This window comes from Halichoeres trimaculatus, unplaced genomic scaffold, assembly GCF_033239565.1.
Source record: "Halichoeres trimaculatus isolate MK-OKI-2021-1 unplaced genomic scaffold, fHalTri1.1 fHalTri1_scaffold_23, whole genome shotgun sequence".
In the NCBI taxonomy this organism is placed as follows: domain Eukaryota; kingdom Metazoa; phylum Chordata; class Actinopteri; order Labriformes; family Labridae; genus Halichoeres; species Halichoeres trimaculatus.
In genome coordinates, this window is record NW_027437201.1 from 20,058,801 (window position 1) to 20,080,000 (window position 21,200).

The 21,200-nt window shown below is 37.7% G+C and overlaps 2 protein-coding genes across 2 annotated transcripts in view; one reads left to right on the plus strand and one right to left on the minus strand.

The window, feature by feature from the left end:
* Positions 1-19,219, plus strand: part of mmp25b (matrix metallopeptidase 25b) — a 29,438-nt gene extending 10,219 nt beyond the window's left edge. Inside the window, exons 9-19 of the mRNA XM_074662583.1 lie at positions 1,393-1,525; positions 6,676-6,776; positions 9,781-9,913; positions 10,032-10,179; positions 12,550-12,854; positions 12,998-13,177; positions 15,444-15,528; positions 15,771-15,853; positions 15,965-16,117; positions 16,478-16,771; positions 17,915-19,219. Coding sequence (XP_074518684.1) covers positions 1,393-1,525; positions 6,676-6,776; positions 9,781-9,913; positions 10,032-10,179; positions 12,550-12,854; positions 12,998-13,177; positions 15,444-15,528; positions 15,771-15,853; positions 15,965-16,117; positions 16,478-16,771; positions 17,915-18,156 — 1,857 coding nt within the window. The 3' untranslated portion in view covers positions 18,157-19,219. The remainder of the gene's footprint in view (positions 1-1,392; positions 1,526-6,675; positions 6,777-9,780; positions 9,914-10,031; positions 10,180-12,549; positions 12,855-12,997; positions 13,178-15,443; positions 15,529-15,770; positions 15,854-15,964; positions 16,118-16,477; positions 16,772-17,914) is intronic.
* Positions 19,220-20,574: 1,355 nt separating this feature from the next.
* LOC141785478 (uncharacterized) overlaps positions 20,575-21,200 on the minus strand; it is a 29,155-nt gene continuing 28,529 nt past the window's right edge. Inside the window, exon 27 of the mRNA XM_074663808.1 lies at positions 20,575-21,200. This exon is cut by the window's right edge and continues 292 nt beyond it. The gene's annotated coding sequence lies outside the window, so the exon portion shown is untranslated.

A 21,200-nucleotide genomic window follows, 5' to 3' on the forward strand; every position in this document is an offset into this window, starting at 1 on the left:
CAGTATAATTCCGTTATTGGCAGCCCAAGCAGTCCCTCTGAACACTGCCAATCAGAGAGCTTCATTTGCATTGCCGTAGGCCGAGCGCCCAGCGAAGAGGAAATGTGTCTTTACACAGTTAAATGGCGTTTTAATCCTAACTGATAAAGACAACAACACAGTGTTTGTCAGTCAGAGTTCATCGAGCAAAACAGCGAGTAATTAAACACCAAAATGAGGGGGTTGGAGGAGCGCGTTGTTGGGGAATCATCATTAATGACATTATTTTTAAACCTGAACACACTTAAATAATTATTATAATATTTTTTTATTATTCACTTTTAATTTCTTAAAAATAGAATAGTGCTACAAGAAAATTTTATATTATTATTAATTTTTTTTAACACATTATTGTAAGTTTAAAGCCTCTTTAAAGAGGAATGTCTTTAATAATAATAATAATTATTATTATAATAATAATAACTTTATTTAAAAACAAAAGTTTACAAAGTGCTTTTACAGGAAACACAAACAACAAAACACACTGTTCTAAGAGGCACTCGAGCAGAAAGACACCACCCAGACTATACAAAGAACCATACATCATAAAATGAGACCACGAGGACAGAAATAAAAGCGAAAAACACAAAACTCAGTAAGAGAAAGAAGGAAAGGGCAATAAAAGGCAGTTACAAACAAAATTAGAACATCAAATATAAATATATGAAATTGTAAAATAAATATGAACAAATTAATAAAAGAATAATGACATTAAGCAAATATATGAGCAAAAGATAAAACAACTAAAGGCATAAAGGGTATAAGTGAAAAGGTTAAAAGTGAAACAAGGGTGAATCATAAGTTAGGTGAAATCAGGTTTAGAAGAAGATATTTACAATAATGTAAATATAAATTAGAATGAATAAATTTGTTTAAGGAAGTCTGAGAACTCTGATATCGTACTAAAGACCAACTCGTGCTGCAAGACATTTTTCTGGACTAATAAGTTGAATGTGGCTTATATCAAGTGTAATTAGACATTTTTTGTTTAAAATAAGGCAAAAACACTTGATAAGATTTCAGTATTTGCAGTGCAGTATCATTTTTTTGTAATCCTCATTTTGAGCCAATGAATTTAGGCGCACAAAATGTTCAAAAAGCAAACAGGACAGTTTAATGTAGACTACAAATGCAAGACAATGCAAAGAAAGATCCAACTCCACTTGATAATGATGACAAAGTGATGTGAAGAGTTTGGTTTATGCCTCTCTAGCACCTCCTTGTGGTGAAACTGGAACTCTGCTCACAGAGCATCATGTATGTCACAGCTCAGGCCACATCCTGCTCATGAAATGTTAAATAAGATTAAAAAAGCTCCTGTTCTGATTTAAATCTCTCCTCTTTCTCCCTCAGTCCATCCCTCCGCAGTCGGCCTCCTCCTACTCCTGCATGTTACCCCCCTCTCCCTCTGCCCCGCGCAGCTTTGACTCCTCGGCGTACTCCTCCCCTCATCTGCAGACTCCGTCCTCAGCCAACTCCAACACCGGTGAGCGATATTTAACCAGAACAGACACACTCACCTTCCTCCTGTCTGTCTGTTACCTCATGCTCACTGACATTCACGCAGGATTCAACCTTTTTCTCTGCCTGAAACTGACCCTGAGTCTCTTTCTCTTTCCCCACCCCCTCTTCTTCCTCCTCTCAGGGCTCATATCACCTGGCGTTTCAGTGCCGGTTCAGGTCCCAGGAGCTGAGCAGCAGAGCATGAGTCATAACCTGGGTCAGTACTGGGCCAGACTACAGTGAGCAACAGACAATCAAAAGAAGAAGAGAAGGAGGTGGGATACGAAGGGGTGTGTAAGTCAAAGGGTCAGAAAACAGTTTGGGGACACACGGGTTTTTAAGGAGGCACAGGACTGAGATGAAGGGGCCTTGATGAGTTAAAGACCCCAAAATGCATAAATGTTTACAAAATCAGCCAAGAGCAGCTTTGGTTGCACTTGACTGTACTCTGCTGGTATTGGCTTCGTGCTGCAGGGGGCGCTCTTTGTTTCTGTGTACAGTTAAGTTTTGAAGCGCTGAAAAGTAAAACCTTCAGTTTCATCAGATGAAGTCATTTCTTTTGGCCAGGGTTGGATTTGGATCCTTTAAAGGGTTAAAAATGCTCATGAAGTAAAGAAAAAATAAAGCATTAGCTCCTGTATTTCCTTTTTGCGGCACAAAGCGACAACCAGCAGACGCCCGTATGGTAAAGTGTAACCACAGCCAGCGTCTTGGTACTCGAGCAGCTCAATGATGTTGTGATATGAAGCTTGTTCCCGAAGCATTTGCTGTGTGAGGCTACTGTGAACATTTCAGACTTGCTCATGGCAATCACTTTTACTAAAACTATAAAAAAATACATGCCAAAAAAAGAAAAAAAAAAAAAAGATAAATCCTGCCTTCCCCTGCCAGCAACGTTACACTAAGACTGATACTGCTTATTTTTGTACAGACGTCTGTGTATGATGAAGAAACTGTGGAATAATGTCAGATATTATTGGAGGGAAGAATGTAGCATGTTGTAGACTCAAATCATCCTCGAAGCACAAGTTTAAAGGATGCACCAGCTGAATTTCGCCTGATACTAACATAAAAATATTGAATATTTACAGAGATCATAAATTTACTTTTTTGTTTTTTTAAAAAGTTAGAGCAATCTGATTTTCTAATAGTTGTAATATCTAAGCCCTCATACAATCTTATTTTGAGATATCAAGACAAAAATATGACTAAATTGCTTTTTCTAAGTTGAAAAAATGTCAGCAATAAGCAAAATTTGCCCGAGTTTATTGTAGTCATACAGTAAAAATAGTTTTTCAGGCCTCAGGATTTCTTTGAAGGTCCCATATTCCAAAAAGCCAATAAATCAAGCACAGCAGCATTGTTTCCAGGCTCTCATAGCCCCTCTGTTCAGAACGCTCTGATTTAGTGGGCGTGGCCTTCATATGTAAATGAGCCACCGCTGATACCGCCCCGCTCTTCCACGTCACTGAGAGCGGCGCCACGAGCTCCGAGTGCACAATGTTTAGAAAACAGCAAAGCACTTGTTTACTGTAACATTACAGGCTAAAACAACAGGCTACGTGCCGCTAAAGTTAGCATCCTGAAGCTAACACAGAGACAGGGGGCACACTGAGGAAAAGCTCTTCCATCTGCTCCACAGCACTCAGCATTTAAAATACTCACATTTCCAGGGTCCCAGGTTTGTTGGTGGATGGTTGGTAATGAGCCTGGAATCAGGACCAGTCTATTGGCTAGCCCTCTGTTGTAATGTCCAAAGTTGGAAAAGCAATCTGTTGTGAAGTGACAAGCACACACATGCACAGTTTTACTGAGTGTAGCTGGAACATTTCCTTGATAAATGAACTCTAGACACTTAGTCTGTCTTCTTCTGAGATGGGAAGCTTGTGCATGGAACTATGTGGCTGTTTACAGCCAAAAACAGAGCAGTGATGGGGAGGGGAGTGGGCTCTTGCTCCTAATTGGTCAAAAAAGGGAATCGCTGACGTCGGCAAACCCCCAAAATCCAAACAGCTCGTTTTAGGTCAGGATTTTACATTCACAAGCTCTACTAAATACAGGTTTTGTCATTAAATATCACATTTTGTGGGCTGGGAGGAAAGCCAAAGACCCACAAATTTCACTAGAAGACTTAATAAAGAGATTTTTGCATAATATGGGACCTTTAAATATCTCAAAACAAGATTCTCATCCAGGCTTTTTGCGTAAATGTGGCTAATATGAAGTCTTGCCATATATTTTTGATGTGAAATAAGAAACACTGCAAAAAAACTGAAATCTTATCAAGTGTTTTTGTCTTGTTTTTGGTAAAAACTGTTTTATTATACTCAATATGAGCCACATTCAACTTCTCAGTCCAGTCCAACATCATTTTTGTCTTTAAATAAATTGAATCAAGACATTTTTCTGGACTGGTCAGGTGAATGTGGCTCATATAAAGTCTAAAAAGACATTTTCTACTAAAAATAAGACAAAAACACTTGATAAGATTTCAGTTTTTTCCAGTACACTTCTTAGATTTGGTTGTTTTAAACAGAATCAGCAGGGGGATTTACTCGGAAGATTATTTTATATGTCCTTAACTCAGCAGGAGACAATCACACATCATTACAAAGAATAATAAAAACAAACCGTCAATGCAAGAACTAGCAAGACAATCAAAGCTTGTGTTAGAGGAAGAACGCAGGAAGAAAACTGTGAAAAACTGCAGCAACGTCCACAAAGCTGCAGGGAAATAATCAACTGTGCATGACCAAAAACCAGCTGCTACAGACAATCAGCTGACGCAGAAACCAGTCGAGTGTTGTACAAAAGCAAAACTGTAAATGGCAGATTTCTACGTCTGCTCCTCTGGCTCTCGGTTCTGTTGATGCATCTCAGTTTGGATCTCATATGAAACATCTTTCAGCTCTTATTTATTTGTCTTTTCACTGGTTCACATAAGTCCTCTGTGTTGTTTCTGTTGTCGTCGTGCGTTGTGTTAGTGCTGTATAGCTACCAAGAGTCAACCCTTTTGTGAAGGCCTTGGATCCCTTTAATGAAAATAAAAAAATGTGTGTCATGAAAACAGGGGTGAAGGTCTTTCTTTCTGATGCTGTGGGATATTTTCTCCATCCTTTAAACAGCTCCATTAACTCACATAAAATAAACTGTGGTCGATCTCTCTGTGGGTTTTTTGGTTTTAACTGTTTTCTAAAGTCACTTCCTGGTTCAGCACCCAGCTGTCGTTAATGTACTTCATGCCGTTAAAGGGACAGCAGCTTTAATGAGACGTCCGTCATCATCCTCAGTAATAAATGTGGGGCAGCTGAAGGACTTTTATGTCTTCCTCTGGAGCAGCAACATGAAGTGGACCTCACAGAAGCTGTACCCCCATTAGCAGAGCAGCGTTCTGTGCTAATGGCCTGACTCACGTGGATCCCTGGAGGATGGCCAGAAATTAAAGATGGAGAGGAGAGATGGAGAGGAGGAAGAGGGGGAGGGACGGAGAGAAAGATAACACCAGAGGATGACCAGCAGACATAATGGGAATATAAGATGAGACGTAAAAGTCCACAGACCTCCTGCTTAATGCAGCATCCTCGCTCTCACTAAAATACACCATGGGTCCTTTAGAAGATCAAATATTTAATGTTAAAATACTCCTCCTTAATAAATGTTGCTTTATTCCAGCTTGACTATCACAGAGCTCTAGAGGAGCCAAAATCAAGTCTTAAAAGTGCTTTTAACACAAAATAAAAGTCACAAACATAATAAAATTATCAAAAAGCCATATCTATATTAGCAGTTATCAAGAGTATAACTCTATTACCAAGAGAATTTAGTAGAATAGTGGTTCAAAATATCATGAAAACCTTCAAAGTGGCAGAAATCGTCTCAATTTTTCAACTTCAAAGATTTATTTAAGCTCGTAGCCAGACGACATATTTACCACACTATCCAAAAGTAACATTTTCCTTCAGCCCCTTTTTAAGATGTCTATCATTCTTGGAGCAGATATCTGAGAATTGCATTAAGTGAGCGAAAATGCCAAATAATGAGATCTGTGAAAAGATTTTTTCACTTGTCCCAATGAATTTTGGATTTTTCAAATTTACGTAAAGTACATCTGAAACTGTTTTGACTTAATGTAACCCTTTAAAAAAAAACTACTGCAGATGTGACAGCGCTGACAATTCAATTACATATTTTGACAAGACTGAAAAAAATGAAAATGCTGACTTAGCTGTTTATCCAGGGGAAACAAAGTTTGGGGTAGGGGAGACCAGGTATTGCTGTAACATGGGGAGAGTTGTAACACCATCAATTCCACCAATCAGGGATAAGATAGTAGTCACATGATCATTTCAACATTTACCCACTTCCACCCTGAAAAAAAAAAAGATTTGAGGTAAGAAAGTTAATTTTTTGACTAAGACTATATTTTGTTTAGAACTTATTCTAATCCAGAAAAAAACATTTGATGTATAACAGAATAAATTGTAGTTTCTCAGGCTAAATGTGAACATTTTCCCATGCTAAATTCAATCCACTATGCTAATACAGCTAGCTAAACACTGGCTGGCACATCTTTAAAAAGTGTCACAACCATCCCCTTATGTATTACTAAGAACATTTTCTTGATTTTAATAAAGTTACATAACTTTAGGCAGTGGAGAAGAAAGACTGGCAGAGGTGAGCCTGCAGATGTTACATACTACTTTTCAGTGTCTTCAGTCATTAATCAGTGAGATACAGTTTTGTCTGATTACATGTTTTTCTCTGATGTCTGCACCATAACTCTTCAGGTTAAACGTAAAGGAAATTGATCACTGTTCTTGAAGGAGCAACATCTGCCAGCTAAGCATCTGTATGACACACACGGTGCATTACAGCCGGATGAAGACGTCTCTGTGAGCTGTGAGGGAGGATGGGGGAGGAAGGGGAGGGAGGGGGGGAGGGAGTAGCCCAGCCTAGTCTCAAGAGAGAGACTGAAGCTTCAGAGGAGGCACAACGGTGAGCTTTGTCCCACTTCTCTTTGCTTACCAGGAGTGAGGAGTGAGAAAGGTTTTTGTTTCCTTTGAATAATCAAAATTATCCAAATGATGATGGTGGTGATGGTGGTGATGATGATGGAGTTTTTTTTTTTTGCAGTGACTGGGATGGAGTTGGGTCTTCTGGTGATGCTGGTTTTGGCCACAATAGGAAGCTCATCAGCGGCGCCATCAGTGGGTGACCAGTACAGCCGAGCTGTGGTGAGTTGAAAGTTTGAAAAATGTTGTTCACTGTGAGAGTTTCATTTGGGTTTGGAGCTGCTATGATGAATCTGATGTTGTTCTGATTGTTTCTGAATTTTTGAGTTTTTTTTTTTTAAAGATATATATATATATATGTGTGTGTGTGTGTGTGTGTGTGTGTGTGTGTGTGTGTGTGTGTGTATGTGTGTGAGATATGTGTGTGTGTATTTACACAAGTATATAAGTATAAATTTATATTTATATATATATATATATATATATATATATATATATATATATATATATATATATATATATATATATATATATATATATATATATATATATATATGTATTAAATATATTTATATGTGTTTATTTAACTATATGTTGTTCTGTTTGTTTCTGAATGTTTGATCTTTTAATTTTGACACGATAGTCATACTTTATTCATTTTTCTAATATATTAAAAATACATTAGTATGTATATTTAACCACACACATATTAATATATATAAATTTATTAATATGTTTGTTTTTTATTTATTTGTATGTGTGTATGTTTATTTTGATTTGATAGTTGTTTTTTAATTCATTTTTAGAACACATTGAAAATATATCTTATACATATATGTGTTTGTATTCATATATAAATATGTGTGTGTGTGTGTGTGTGTGTGTGTGTGTGTGTGTGTGTGTGTGTGTGTGTGTGTGTGTGTGTGTGTGTGTATATATATATATATATATATATATATATATATATATATATATATATATATATATATATATATATATATATATATAACCATATATATATATATAGAGAGAGAAATAGATATACCTAGATATAGATATAGATATACCTAGATGAATATATGTAGATATATATTAAATAATTTTGAAATGTTTACCCGCTTGTGGTCCTGAATTGAAATGCTTGCATCTTTTGTCCCTTCTTTGTCCCATATTGCGGTCAAGACACATGATACTATATATTCCACATGAGATAATGTCTGAGTGACTCATGAAGAAAACATATCCACACATTTATCTTCTGAATGATTCACAATAAAAATCACTTCAGCTCCAGACAGAGGAGTCGTTAGCAATCTTCTAATGTTTTCAGTTATTTATTGCAACATAATGGCTCAAACATCCTGACTTACTTCCTGAAGTCCTGCTTCCTCAAAGACAGACCCATATGAGCATATTTTGCTGATGCATGCACTTATAATTAAAGGAGAGTTTCATTTCTGCCTCCACTGAAGACATTTCTTCTCTATTACATCCTGTATGATGCTGTATCAAAGAAATTTCTCAAGTGGCAGAATTATTCATTTTATTGGAAACAGAATGAGGACAAACAAAATCTAAAGGTGATTCTTCCCTTGCGGTATAAAACCGTTTAAAACAGACGTTGAAGCAGCCAACACCTTTCCTCTCATCTGTTGCTGCTTGTGTGAGCCAATGAAACAATAGGTTTTGAAATCACTTTGAGGAAACCGACTTTGGTACTTGCGGTAGAGTTAAAGATCAACAGGAAAGTGCCACAACAGATTCAGCAGCTTGTATCACCTGCAGTTTTTTTCTACATTCAGTTACTCCATAAAGAGCTTTGTAGCTTGCTCTTCATCAGGTGTATACTGCCCTTGGCTCAGCAACTCACTCAGGGACATGTAATATTGATAAGGAAAGAAAGAGACGTTCTTTGTTTGATCTATAGTCGCAGCATGAGGAGCATCAAATAACCACCATGACATCACCATCGCTTGAAACATCTATAGCCCACTTCTCTCTGCTCTGACACAGAAAGGCCCTGAGCTTGTAGCTCAAGATATTGGGTTTTTTTTTCATGTCAAATTGAGAATTATGGAAGTTATCTTGGGTTTGGAAATAATTTTCTAAAGAGATTTAGCTTGATTAGCATCCAACTATAGCTCCTGTAGGAGGGGCACGGTGTGGGATTTGGAAAAAAACACCTCAGCACACCAGAAACACTCAATTATTTACTTTTATTTCAACTAAATCTGTCCAAAATTGAGCTTAATGTCCTTAAACATGTCCCTCAGTTCAACCACAGATCATTGTCCCTGATCAGACCCTGCCACCCCGCTGTTCATCTCTCTTCACTGGCTTCCAGTGGCAGCTCCAATCATATTCAAAGCTCTTCTTCTGGCTTACAAAACAGGGACAAGAACGGCTCCTTCCTACCTGGGTTCCCTCATCCTGGTCTACACTCCTTTCTGGTCCTCTACTCTCTGTTTCTGAAAGACGCCTGGTGCTCCCAGCCTAGCGCGGCTCCAAATCGCTAGCCAGACTCCTCTCCTCTGTTGTTCCCAAATGGTGGAATGAATTACCAAACTCTATACAATCCATAGAGTCCATTTCTACTTTAAGAGATGTCTGAAGACTCATCTGAGATTAAAGTCAGAATAATGTGAAAAAGTCAGATTTACTTCCCTTAATTTATGAATTGTCTCAAAGACTACAGTGAGAATATTAGCTTTCGAGTCAGATTTTTTTTTTCTTTCTTTCTTTCTTTCTTTCTTTCTTTCTTTCTTTCTTTCTTTCTTTCTTTCTTTCTTTCTTTCTTTCTTTCTGTCTTTCTTTCTTTCTTTCTTTCCACAGTTATCTTCACTTGACTCTCAAACCCATAAATCTTACAAAGTCTGTCACAAATGTGGTCAAATGTATGTTATTATGCACCACAAACGTTTAAATCCAAGTACCAATGTCCCAAGTGTCTTCTCCGTGCAGCTGTGGTAACCTTGCTCTGAAGTCTTTTGAGAAATATAAATTGCTGCACTTTCATCACCAGTAGGAGGTCGTGAGGAGGGGGTTTATTTCCTGTTTAAGTTCAGTTTCTCGTCACCTCCTGACACCTCTGTGAGAACCTGACCTCAGGTCCCCAGAATATCTCCTCTGTGGGAAAATTTGAAATGATACTCTTGAAATACATGTTGCAAAAATCATGATTTAGAAACCACACACCAAATAACATCTTGTTCCCTTTTCTGTCCAGGATTGGCTGAGCAGATATGGCTACCTTCCTCCTCCGGACCCCCGAACGAGTAAACTCCAGACCAAAGAGGGGATCGAGAAGGCCATTCGGGTCATGCAGAGATTCGGAGGGGTCCCAGAAACCGGGGTTCTTGGTAACAGACTCCTAGCTTTGATTTGAGACGCTTTATTGTTAAAACATCAGATTTAATTTGATTTCTCAAGCTTCCTGATTTATTTTTCTATAACATTTGTAATGATTTTAACTTCCAGACAGTGAAACCTTCAAACTCATGTCCACACCACGATGCTCCCTGCCCGATATCGTCGGGGGTGAGGACATGCTGAGGAGGAAGAGGAGGAGGAGGAAGAGATATGCTCTGACAGGCTTTAAGTGGGAAAAGACAGACCTCACATGGAGGTGTGTTTCCTGTTTTGAATATAAATGCATCATAGCTCTGGTTTTTGTAAGACATGCACACCTGCAGAGCTTTGTGGTTTTTTCATTTTACGGTAAAACTAAATCAGCATCTAAAAATACATCTAACTTTTGAGAAATCCCCTGACCTGAGAGTGTCAGCCCAGAGCCAAAGACACAACGTCAAATATGATTTTTAAAACTTTCTGTAAAATGCAGGGCACTTAGGATTTTCGAAAAGTAACGCAGACATGTACAAAGTTTCTTTTTTATAAGGAACTAGTCTTTGCTGTAATTTAATACAAGTTTGGTGCAATGGTTACAGTTCTGAGTAATGATTGAGACACATCATCATGTGACACAGTGAGGGCAGCTTGCAGTTTCTCCTGCCTCATTGAGTTCATGGTCTTCTCAAGAGGTAAATTCCAACAGGCAAATAATTTTAATGTTTTAACTTCTGAAGGAAAATGTATTGAAAATGTGACCTCAAACAAGTATTTGGGTATTTGGATAGACAGCAAACTCTTATTTAATGCACATATCACAAACCTAGTAAAAAAGCTTAAAAAGAAGATTGGCTTTTATTTTAGAAATAAATCCTGTTTTACTTTTAATGTCAAGTAAAACTTGTGGAGTGTATCATGCATCTCTTTGCTTCTAATTTTGGCCAGGTCTCTCATATAAACGAGATTTTTTTAATCTCAGTGGGACTTCCTGGTTAAATAAAGGTTAGATAAAATAAAATAAAAAATGGAATCCATCAAGACAGAAAAAAAAAAAAAAACATAAAGAAAAAAAAAAGAAAGAAAAAAACTAAACTAAACTAAACTATACTAAAAAAAAAAAAAAAAAGAAAACAGAAAAAATGAAAACCTCATACAAACGTCCAGGATCACATTCACCTATCAGTGCCACAGCAGTAGACATGATAAATAAAATAAATACCATCAATAAAATGACAAGAATGCATTTCTAAGACTCTCCAAGTGAGCATAAACCACCAACAGTTTAGTTTAGTGCTCAGCATTTAGCCGCCTGATAGCTGAGGGTAAAAACAGGGCCAGTAACACCAATACCGATACAGATACCGTTACCGATAGTTTATAATATTTACGTTGATGTATCATCAGACTGCTGACCTTTAAGCGTTTATGTGATTTTTTTTTTTTGATTAAATTGTTAAAACCTAGGACAGAATTTGTCAAAGTTTAAAGGTGATTACAAAACAATTTAGTGTCATAAAAAAAACATTTATGTTCAGAAACAATAAAAGAGTAACAAAAAAAATTTCCCCAAAAAATTTTATGAGCGGAATTCTTTTCTTAAGAAAATAAAGTGCAAAAATGTATCACTTAAAGGTAAAATTAAAACAACTTTTTTGAGGTACCAAGTTGAGGAATACAATACAAAAAATAAAAAAAAAGTTCTCCCATTCTTGTACTAATTTTTTATAAAAAATAATCAAGTTTAAATAATTATTACATCATAACAAATGTTGTAAAAAAAAAATAAAAAAAACTTTTTTCATGTAGAACTGTTTAAGGAAGATTTTTCCTTAAGTGCGCTTCTGTTTTTTCTTAAATAAACAAAGTGAGAAATTATCATTTGAGAAGAAATAGTAATAAAATCTTTTTGAGGTAGAGAGTTAAGAAAGCAGAGAGAGCAGACACAATCAGGTCACCACTTTTATAAAACCGTAGTCAGTTCATGCAGGAGGATCTTTTTCCACTGGTATCATTCAATATCAATACCAGCGTTGGTATCGATATTATCAATATTGATCTGCCCACCTCTGGAGAAAAGTCCAGGTTTTGGCCAGGTCGATCGATTATTCCTCTGGCTTTCCCGACCACATGTCTCTTTCAAACCGAGGTTGAATCCATCAGCTGGACTCCAATGATCTCAGAGCAGACTTAAACTTTCTGATTCAGACTTTTTCTGTCCTTGACAGACAATCCGTTAAACCTTTCAAAGACTTTCAATGAAGGATAAAAGCAGAGACACTCAAAGAGTTCAGCCTCCTCAACAAGCGGATTCTTTGTTGGCCCTGTTTAACTATCAATTTGGACTTTTTCACCATGAATCATACTTGCTTTGCTTGATGACCCCTGCCCAGTCCTTTCACAGTCGATGACCAGTTCTTGGGTCTTTTAGGCATTAAGGTCAAGGAGATTGTCACACTGATTATGTTTTTCCTCTACAACAGGGGAAAATTAAAGTAGGCACATGAGATTTTTAAGCATGTTTGTTACCAATGAAATTATCTGGTCACCAACTGAAAAAGTTTATCACAAATATTTAAAAACAAAAGTGTGATTGAGTACAAAGAATTCCCTGACCATGAATAATGAACAGGTCTATTCTTGTCTGTAGTGTCCACAGTTACCCATCATCCTCCATCTCACCCAGCCTGAACAGAGATTTGGTGGACAACATCCTGTCTCACGCCTTCAAGGCCTGGAGCGATGCGGCCCCCTTGAGATTTAGTCGACTTGCTGTTAACAGCAGGGGGGCGGGGCCTGTAGGGGACATCAAAGTGTCTTTTTCCAGCTTGCTGCACAACGATGGGTACCCTTTTGACGGGCAGGGTGGCACCCTGGCCCACGCGTTCTTCCCCACCGGGGGTGACATCGCTGGTGACACTCACTTTGACGATCATGAGATCTGGACCTATGGAGGTACTTCCTGTTGAAAACCAAACAGCATATGTCTGTGAATCCTTTCATTTGGATGACATCTTTCTACCAACATCAGTGATTTTACAGCAATCAGTCAAACAAAATGAATCTGCTCACCTGAACACATCAAACTGTCTCCTCAGGTGATGATGGCACCACAGACTTGTTCACGGTTGCGGTGCATGAGTTTGGCCACGCACTCGGCCTGTCTCACTCCTCCTCTGATCCGTCCATCATGAGGCCGTACTATCAGGGCCCTGTGGGGGACATCACCAGCTTCAAGCTGGACCTGGACGACGAACTGGCCATCCAGCAGCTTTATGGTGCGTCCCACTTTACATTTACATATGTATATACTTCTACTTCTACATAGTAATCAGTCTGTTGTTTAATCATTGATGGTTGAAGCTGAAAACTGCAGTTCCAGGAGTGGCCACTTGAGGCTCCAGGCTCCATAAGTGGGTCAGTGTCTCACAATCATGAGTAGAAGACAAAAATGAGTTTTACATTTTTTTTCAGTTGCTTTGGTCCATTTCTCTGATCAGAATTGAAATTCTCAAAACTCCTTTTTCAGTCTTGACATCATTGTGTCACGTAAGTCTTCACTGGAAAAAAAGGAAATCTTATCAAGCGTTTTTGTCTTATTTGAAGAAGAAAATGTCTTTTTAGACTTAAAACAAGCCAAATTCACCTGACTCTTCCAGAAAAAATGTCTTGTTTCAAGTTTTTCAAAGACTAAAATGAGGTTTGAATTGATTGAAACAAGTAAAAAAAAATCTGCCAATGGAACAAGAAAAAATTATTAGAAAATTTGCTTGAAACTTGAATAATGTCTTAATACAAGACACCAAAAAAAGAAAGAAAGATTGAATAAGTTATCATAATGTGTCAAACATCTTTACACAAATTTCCATTAGACTTTTTTTTCAAAATCTGTCTGGATTGGTAAACAGCTCCCTGGTCAATCTTGGCTTTCTCTAACAAATGGAAATGTGTGAAGTGTCAGATCAACCAATGATCGACCAGTTTTCTGAAATAGTTTAAAAGTTCATCTAATGAACCATCGACAGGCAAATATGTGTGTGTACATTCCTCTGTACAGACACTGGCATTCCATTTCCTGTAAAGGTAAAGATTGATTACACTTGTGATCCATTATCTTACAGTTTTTCTCAGTTGCTTTGGTACATTTCTTGAATCATCTTCGCCATTTGCTGAACAAAAAGTGCATTTCTCAAAGTATTTCATACAAATATCAAAACACCATGGATTACCTGCAAAAGCCATTCTTAGTTTATCTCTCAAAGTAAATTTCTGTGTCAGTGAACGTGTCAGTGCATCAGAATGATGAGTACTTGTGTCATTGTGTATAGATAGGACAGTCAAAATGCTGGGTCATGTTTGCAGGATAAGTTTACCCTGGAAGGAAGTTCTGATGTAAACTATGTCTAAAGTTTTGAAGAGGTATTGTAAATTGTAAGTTACATCTTAGTGTGTGTGGGAGATTGATGACAAGAGACTGGACAATGTTCATGTTTTCTCTTTCACTGTTTGTTCTATAATTTGTTGACCTTCCCCATCATTGTGATGAACATAGAAAAGTCTCTTTAGGGAAAACTGTTCCTGCAGTGCTGTGGGAATTACAGGTCAGTGCAGTCTTCCTACACCTCTTTATGTTCCTGTATGTTTGGACCTCAACTTCTCATCCACATCACAACAAAGATCTTCTCTGTCCACACAAAGTCTGAATGATTGAAAACACAGTTGGTCTCCCAGCTTTTGGCAGTTCACAGACATATTTGCCAGTTGATGGTCCATGAGATAAACCTGTGAGCTCTCTCAGAAAACTTTTTTGATCGTTGGTTGATCTGATGCTTCACATTTCCATTTGTTAGAGACAGTCAAGATTGACCAATCCAGACAAAAAAAAAGAATCTAAAGAAATGAGAAACTGCTTTTTTGATGTGCCCAAGTGGAGTTTTGAGAATTTCAATTCTGATCTGAGAAGTGAGCCAAAGCTACTGAGAAAAACCATAACCTGCTGATAGCATCAGGAGAAAAGGCATGAGATCACTTCAGTTGTGATTAATCATGAACATCTATTAAAAGTATCATCGGTTAGACCGTCAACCACTGAATTGACCAACACTACCGTTCTGGGAAACTTACTGGGCCATGACTTCCTGTTTGGTTCCTCATCCTGTGTAGAAATTACATCAGCGTGCTTTTTAACATGTGAAGCTCACAAGGTTTAGAAGTGAGCTGTCTTGTAATTTCCCTAAAAATTGGGAAATGGGTGTGAATAGTTGGTTAATGATGTTGTGGCTTAATGAGGCTCTGCTAAAAGACACTAAAACCCACAAACAGCCCAAACCACCATGTCAGGATGATAGTTTAAGCTGATCCTAACGTGTGTGAAGGTGCACCCAGACTCAGCTTCCGTCCCCACAGTTAAAAATAAAGCCTGTGCATCCTGTGTGTCAAACCCCTGGGCTGCTGGGGTGAAGGTTGGTTTCTTGCACAGTCCTCCCTGTGCTGTCATCAGCTTTCACTGCCTCTTTAACTCTGTCTGCTGTCACCGCTCTGTAGGTGTGAAAGGTGGCGGGCCACCAGGTGGTGTTGATCCTGACCTCCCACGCCTGCCGAGCCCTCCTCCTCCCAGACCGACACGGCAGTGAGTAGAGAAAGAGGAATCAGTCTTTTCCACTGCACATCTGTCCGTACGTCTTTAACATGTGAATAGAGAAACCATGAGTATGACTCTCAGTGTGTGAACAAGACTGAGGGTTGAGGATGAAAACCTCCACATCCAGCCTCAGTAGAGCTTTGTGGTGTCTTACGGCACCCTCTAGTGTCTGCTTTTCAAACTACACTTAAAAAAATGAGAATTGAGAATCACTCAAGTTCTTCTTTCAGCTCTGACCCGACCTTCAACGAGCGCTGTCAGGGAGGCTTTGATGCCGTGGCAAACATCAGGGGAGAGGTCTTCTTTTTTAGAGGTAAGAAAACAATCAGGGATGCAACAAATTATTCGATACTCTTTATTTCCATCTCTTGATGAGTTTCCAAAGCGACACTTGATTTGTGTTTCTTGTCTCGAACTTGTTAAGGGGCCCAGTTTTGGAGGACTCAACAAGACCGGTCTTTGGTGTCCTTTAAGCCGGCCCTGATCAAAAACTTCTGGATGGGTCTACCACAAGGGACAAACAAGATCGATGCAGTTTATGAGAGGAGGAGCGACAGCACCATCGTCTTCTTCATTGGTGAGGAACAAACTCTGGGGTTGTTTTGTTGACGTCATTTATTTCTACTTTTACTTTTCTCAGAAGAGTACTTCAGTAAAGAAAACATCAGATACTTTAAGACTTTTACTGAAGGAGTATTAAAACAGACAGATTTAACTTCCACCAAAGTCATTTTCTAGGTCAGTATTCGTAGTGTACCTTTCAGAAACGTCATCCAACACTTAAAGGAACCAAAAAAAACAAAGACCTATAGACATATTCCTCAGTTGACGTCTTAAAGAAAAACACTGATCTCGTTGAACCAGTAAACCCTCAGACTTTACCTTGGCTTCACTTCGAAACATAAACTCTGAACCATTCCCTCCCACGTCTGTCCAGGAGCTCAGTACTGGGTCTTCAAGGACACACAGGCTATGAGCGGTTACCCTCGACCACTCTCAGATTGGGGCATGAAGACCAGCAATGGGAAGTACGTGGAGAAAGTGGACGCCGCCTTTGTCTGGGCCCACAACGGCAAGACGTACCTGTTCAGCGGCGGGGAGTTCTGGAGGTTTGATGAGAGTCGTAAGGGGGAACAGAGGCCTGGTCAGCCTGAGCCGGGCTACCCTCGTAGGAACAGCCTGTGGGCAGGTGTGCCCGTGGATATGGATGACATCATCAGCTGGGGATCAGGTACAAACAGTTTTCATGACGTTTGATACCCACACTAGATAAACAAAGAAAAGGAGCTGGAGAGGTTTGATGGCATTTCTGAGCTGAGTGACAACAGTTGATGAAAGGTTTGAAGGTTTTAAAAACAGAGCAGAGACGTCTTCACTGTCCAAATACGAATGTCAGGAATCAGCAACAAGATGTGACACGCTGAGGTCAAACCAACAAACGTGGTGAGAAGTCTTAGGGTTAAATGTACGGTGGCCAGTGGGTGTCAGATGTTTTGCAAAAAGCTACAAGACCAATGCAAAAGCCAGAAGACATATACAAGAGCAAAATGCAAATGCAAAAAACACAACTGCAATGCAGAAGCCACAACACAGATACATAAGCCACAACACGAATGCAAGAGCAAAAAAAAAAATGAATGCAAGAGAAAAATACAAATGCAAAAGCGACAACACAGATGCAAGAGCAAAAAACATGAATGCAAAAGCCACAACCCAATAATGAGAGCAAAAACATGAATTCAAAAGCAACTACAAGAATTCAAGAGCAAAAAACATGAATGCAAGAGCAAAATGCAAGTGCAAAAGCTACAACACAAATGGAAATGCAAAAACACAAGTGCAAGAGCAAAAAACTCAATTGCAAGAGCAAAAAACATGAATGCAAGAGCAAAATGCAAATTAAAAATCCAAATGCAAAAGCCACAACACAAATACAAGTGCAAAATGCAGATGCAAAAGCCGCAATATGAATGTTAGAGCAAAAAACTAGAATGCAAAAGCAACAACACAAATGCAAAAAATTACAACGAGAATGCAAATGCAACAACCAGAATGCAGGAGAAAAAAGCGAATGCAAAAGCCACAACACAAATACAAGAGCAAAATGCAAGGGGAAAAAACACAAATATTAAAGAGCTGGAGGAATTTGAAAATATAAAGTTTCCCTTCTATATATATCAGATTGTAATCCACACTTTAAAATGGGATTATTAATGCTAATATAATTTATTTCAAAGTGCTACAAAGTATGAGCTACGAGGCATTTTAAAATAACACATACTGCTGCCGATGATCTCATAAATCTTAAAAATGTCTGTTTTTTTGTTGTTCCTGGTTAAAAGTCTGATGATATATCCACCTCTTCTGCTTTTAGGAGACGCCTACTTCTTTAAAGACAACCACTACTGGGTGCTGCTGAACGGAGAACTCAACCATGGTGAAATCATTCCCAAATCCACCGGAGTGGACTGGCTCAAATGTCCTGCAACCTCCACTACACCCATTCCTCAGAATCCAAAGGAGTGCCGCTGTGACTTAAAGGGATTATCTTCGTTTGTAAGCAGCAGCTGGATCGTCCTGCTCTCGGCTTTGTGTTTGACAAATGTGTTTGTTTAAGACTAGATGCTAAATTAGATTTAAAATCTTTCTATAGATATATTTCCCATCTCCTCAATCCACTGGGGGGACTTAAGGGTTTTTAGACTATTACCCACTCAGGATGTCTTACAAACGAAAAGCTGGTTTTAAATTACAGACTATAATCATGAAAAGTCAAACGTTACATCTTTACCTTTGGTACTCGAAGCACTTTGCCTTATCAGAACAAACTGCTGACCTGTGAACATGATACATTAACATCCTACCACCCTTTCACCTTTCCTTTTGTAAAAACCAGATGACATGAAGTCTGTGCTCCGTAACGTCAACAGGAAATTTTGCATCAGTTAATCTTTGACCCAGAAGAATTTGCTTTTATGTATCTGCAGGGTGAATGTAAAGGCAGGAAAAGATTGTGTGACTCAGGTTTAACGTTTGGACACAGGTCTCATGTTGACAGCAGGTGTAAATCTGATGATTTTATTTTATTTTTTCTTCATTTTGTACTTTTTTAACTGATCAGACCATCGCAAGGAGATAAGGCCGGCAGAGTCAGTAACATCTTTTAAATCGCTTCTTAAAACTAACTTTTACAGACTTGCTTTCGTGTAATCTCACACATTAAATTAAATTGTGTTTAAATTTCTACTGACTTTATTCAACCTTAATTTTCTACGGTGGCCAGTGAGTGCCAGGTGATTTGCAACAGCTACAACACGAATACAAGAGCAAAACACATAATTAATCCAAACTTATATTTCTTTATTTAAGTTAGCATTAGAGCTTCACTATTGTAGCTTAAACTATAAAATAAAACAATCAGCGTTGTGGTGTTTGCATTTGTGTTGTTACTTTTGCAAATTGACTGACACCTATCGGCCACCGTAATTTCCACTTGTTGACATATCCTCTTGTTTTGCCTAGATAAATATAAAAGAATAAATTAACAAAAAAATAAATAAATATTTATGATGATTTATGATGACATCATTTTCCCTGTTTATTTAAAAAAAATAAAAGAAACTTTTATTTTGTTGTCGGTTTAATGTGTTATTAACCTCCAACCTCCCTCAACCTGATATCCAAGACTTAAATTCTATGTCGTGTTTTTATGTGTCAAAGCACTTTGTAAATTATTTGTTTTCATAGGTGCTGTATAAAGTAAGTTTATTATTATTGTTATTTTTTTCTAAATTAATATTATCATTATTATCATTTTTATTCTTATTTTTATCAACCATATTTTTATTATTATTGTTATTATTATTATTATAATTTTTTTCAAATCATATTATTATTATTATTATTATTATTATTATTATTATTATTATTATTATTATTGTTATTATTATTATTATTATTATTATTATTATTATTATTATTATTCAAAAATATTATTTTTGTCATTATTATTGTTATCATTATAATTATTTTATCATTGTTATTCTTTTTCATTATTCACATAATTATATTATTTTATTTTTGATATTATTATTATTATTATTATTATTATTATTATTATTGTTATCATTATTATCAATTGACTGAATGAATTGTTGTAAAGGTGTGTACTGTATGGTCTGGGTTCAAGAAGTCAACATCATATAAACATACAGTAGAACTAGTTTGTGCCTTAGTATATTACCTTTGTCCTCGTCCTTACCTGTGTTTTCAACTATTTCTTGATCTTATGACACTTTGTTTTACCACACACCCTATCTCATGATTCACGACTGAACATACTGTTCATTCTCAGGATACTGTCCCCTATATGCCGTCCCAAACCTCTGATTGATATCTTTGTTCGAAGAAGCCCTCCCTCAAGGCCGTGAGATACTTATCTCACTGATGAGTGTAGCAGGTCCTAAATGAGGTGGAAGACGAGCAAGTTTGGCCTGACGAACTACTGTCACCGCTGGATGACATTTTTCTGCTGCTGTCAGATGTCTAGATTTGCGATTGGGACGCTGTCATGTCAAAGAAGATGAAATCTGAGAGTGAGGCCAAGGACAAGAAGAAAATTAACCAGAAGCTGGATTTTTTTAAAGCTAAATGTATTCTCTGACAAAAAACATCATATCCTTACCCTAAAGTTGTTTCATTTAATGTTGGATATCCTGGTTTAGTCTTTCCTGTACATTTGAAATACACCCCAGGGCAGTCATTCACCTGCTATTTGTTCTGTTCAGGTGGGTATAAATGTCAAAGGGTTATTTGAGAAGGTGAAAGGCTCAAAGAGAAATGACTGTGTTGACAGTCATCAGTTATAAGGAAGCAAAGTGACTTGGAACAAAAGGGCAATCCTTTAAAGAAACTGCACCCTCTTTGATAAATACAGCAGACCTTTGTGTGAGAGTTTCCTCACATTCTTTCAAACTTTTCCACACTTTTCTGCATTCTCAAAGTCGCATTGAAATGACAGGAGGTTGAGTGAGATTGGCACCAAATCATTTTAATAGAGAAACATTTCACAGGAGATCACAATGCTAGTACATGTGCAAGTAGTGCAACATCGTGCGGGTCGCTGTGATAAATAACGGTGTTCACTGACCGACGTGTCAATCCTTCATTACACCAACTGGAAGAGGCAGCTTTAAAACAGTGTTTGGATATGTGCAGAGCTACGCTGACGGAAACAAATAAAAACAAACCCCGTCAAAAAGTGAACATGACATTAACAAAGACTTAAAGTGGAAAACAAGTAAAAACTAAATTAATATTAAATCTTTCACACTCAAACCACACTTCATAAACCATCATTGGAGTATTGCATCTCTAAGTAAAGTGCATCACTTTCTGAATGTAGCTTAATGCAGTTAAAGCACACATTAGCCTGAGTCTCACCAGCTACATTCAAGACTGTAGCATGCGCCATGGTGTTAATGTCAGTAAATGCACAACAGTTTAAACCTGATTACACAGAAATCATTCTTTACAGCTCATTTCAACCCAGGATAAATACAGCAGACAGCAGATATCATCACATTCAATGCGTTTCAAACTACTTCATGATAATATGTGGTGTTAAGGCTCAGGTTTGCTGGGATGTGGAAAGACTTCCT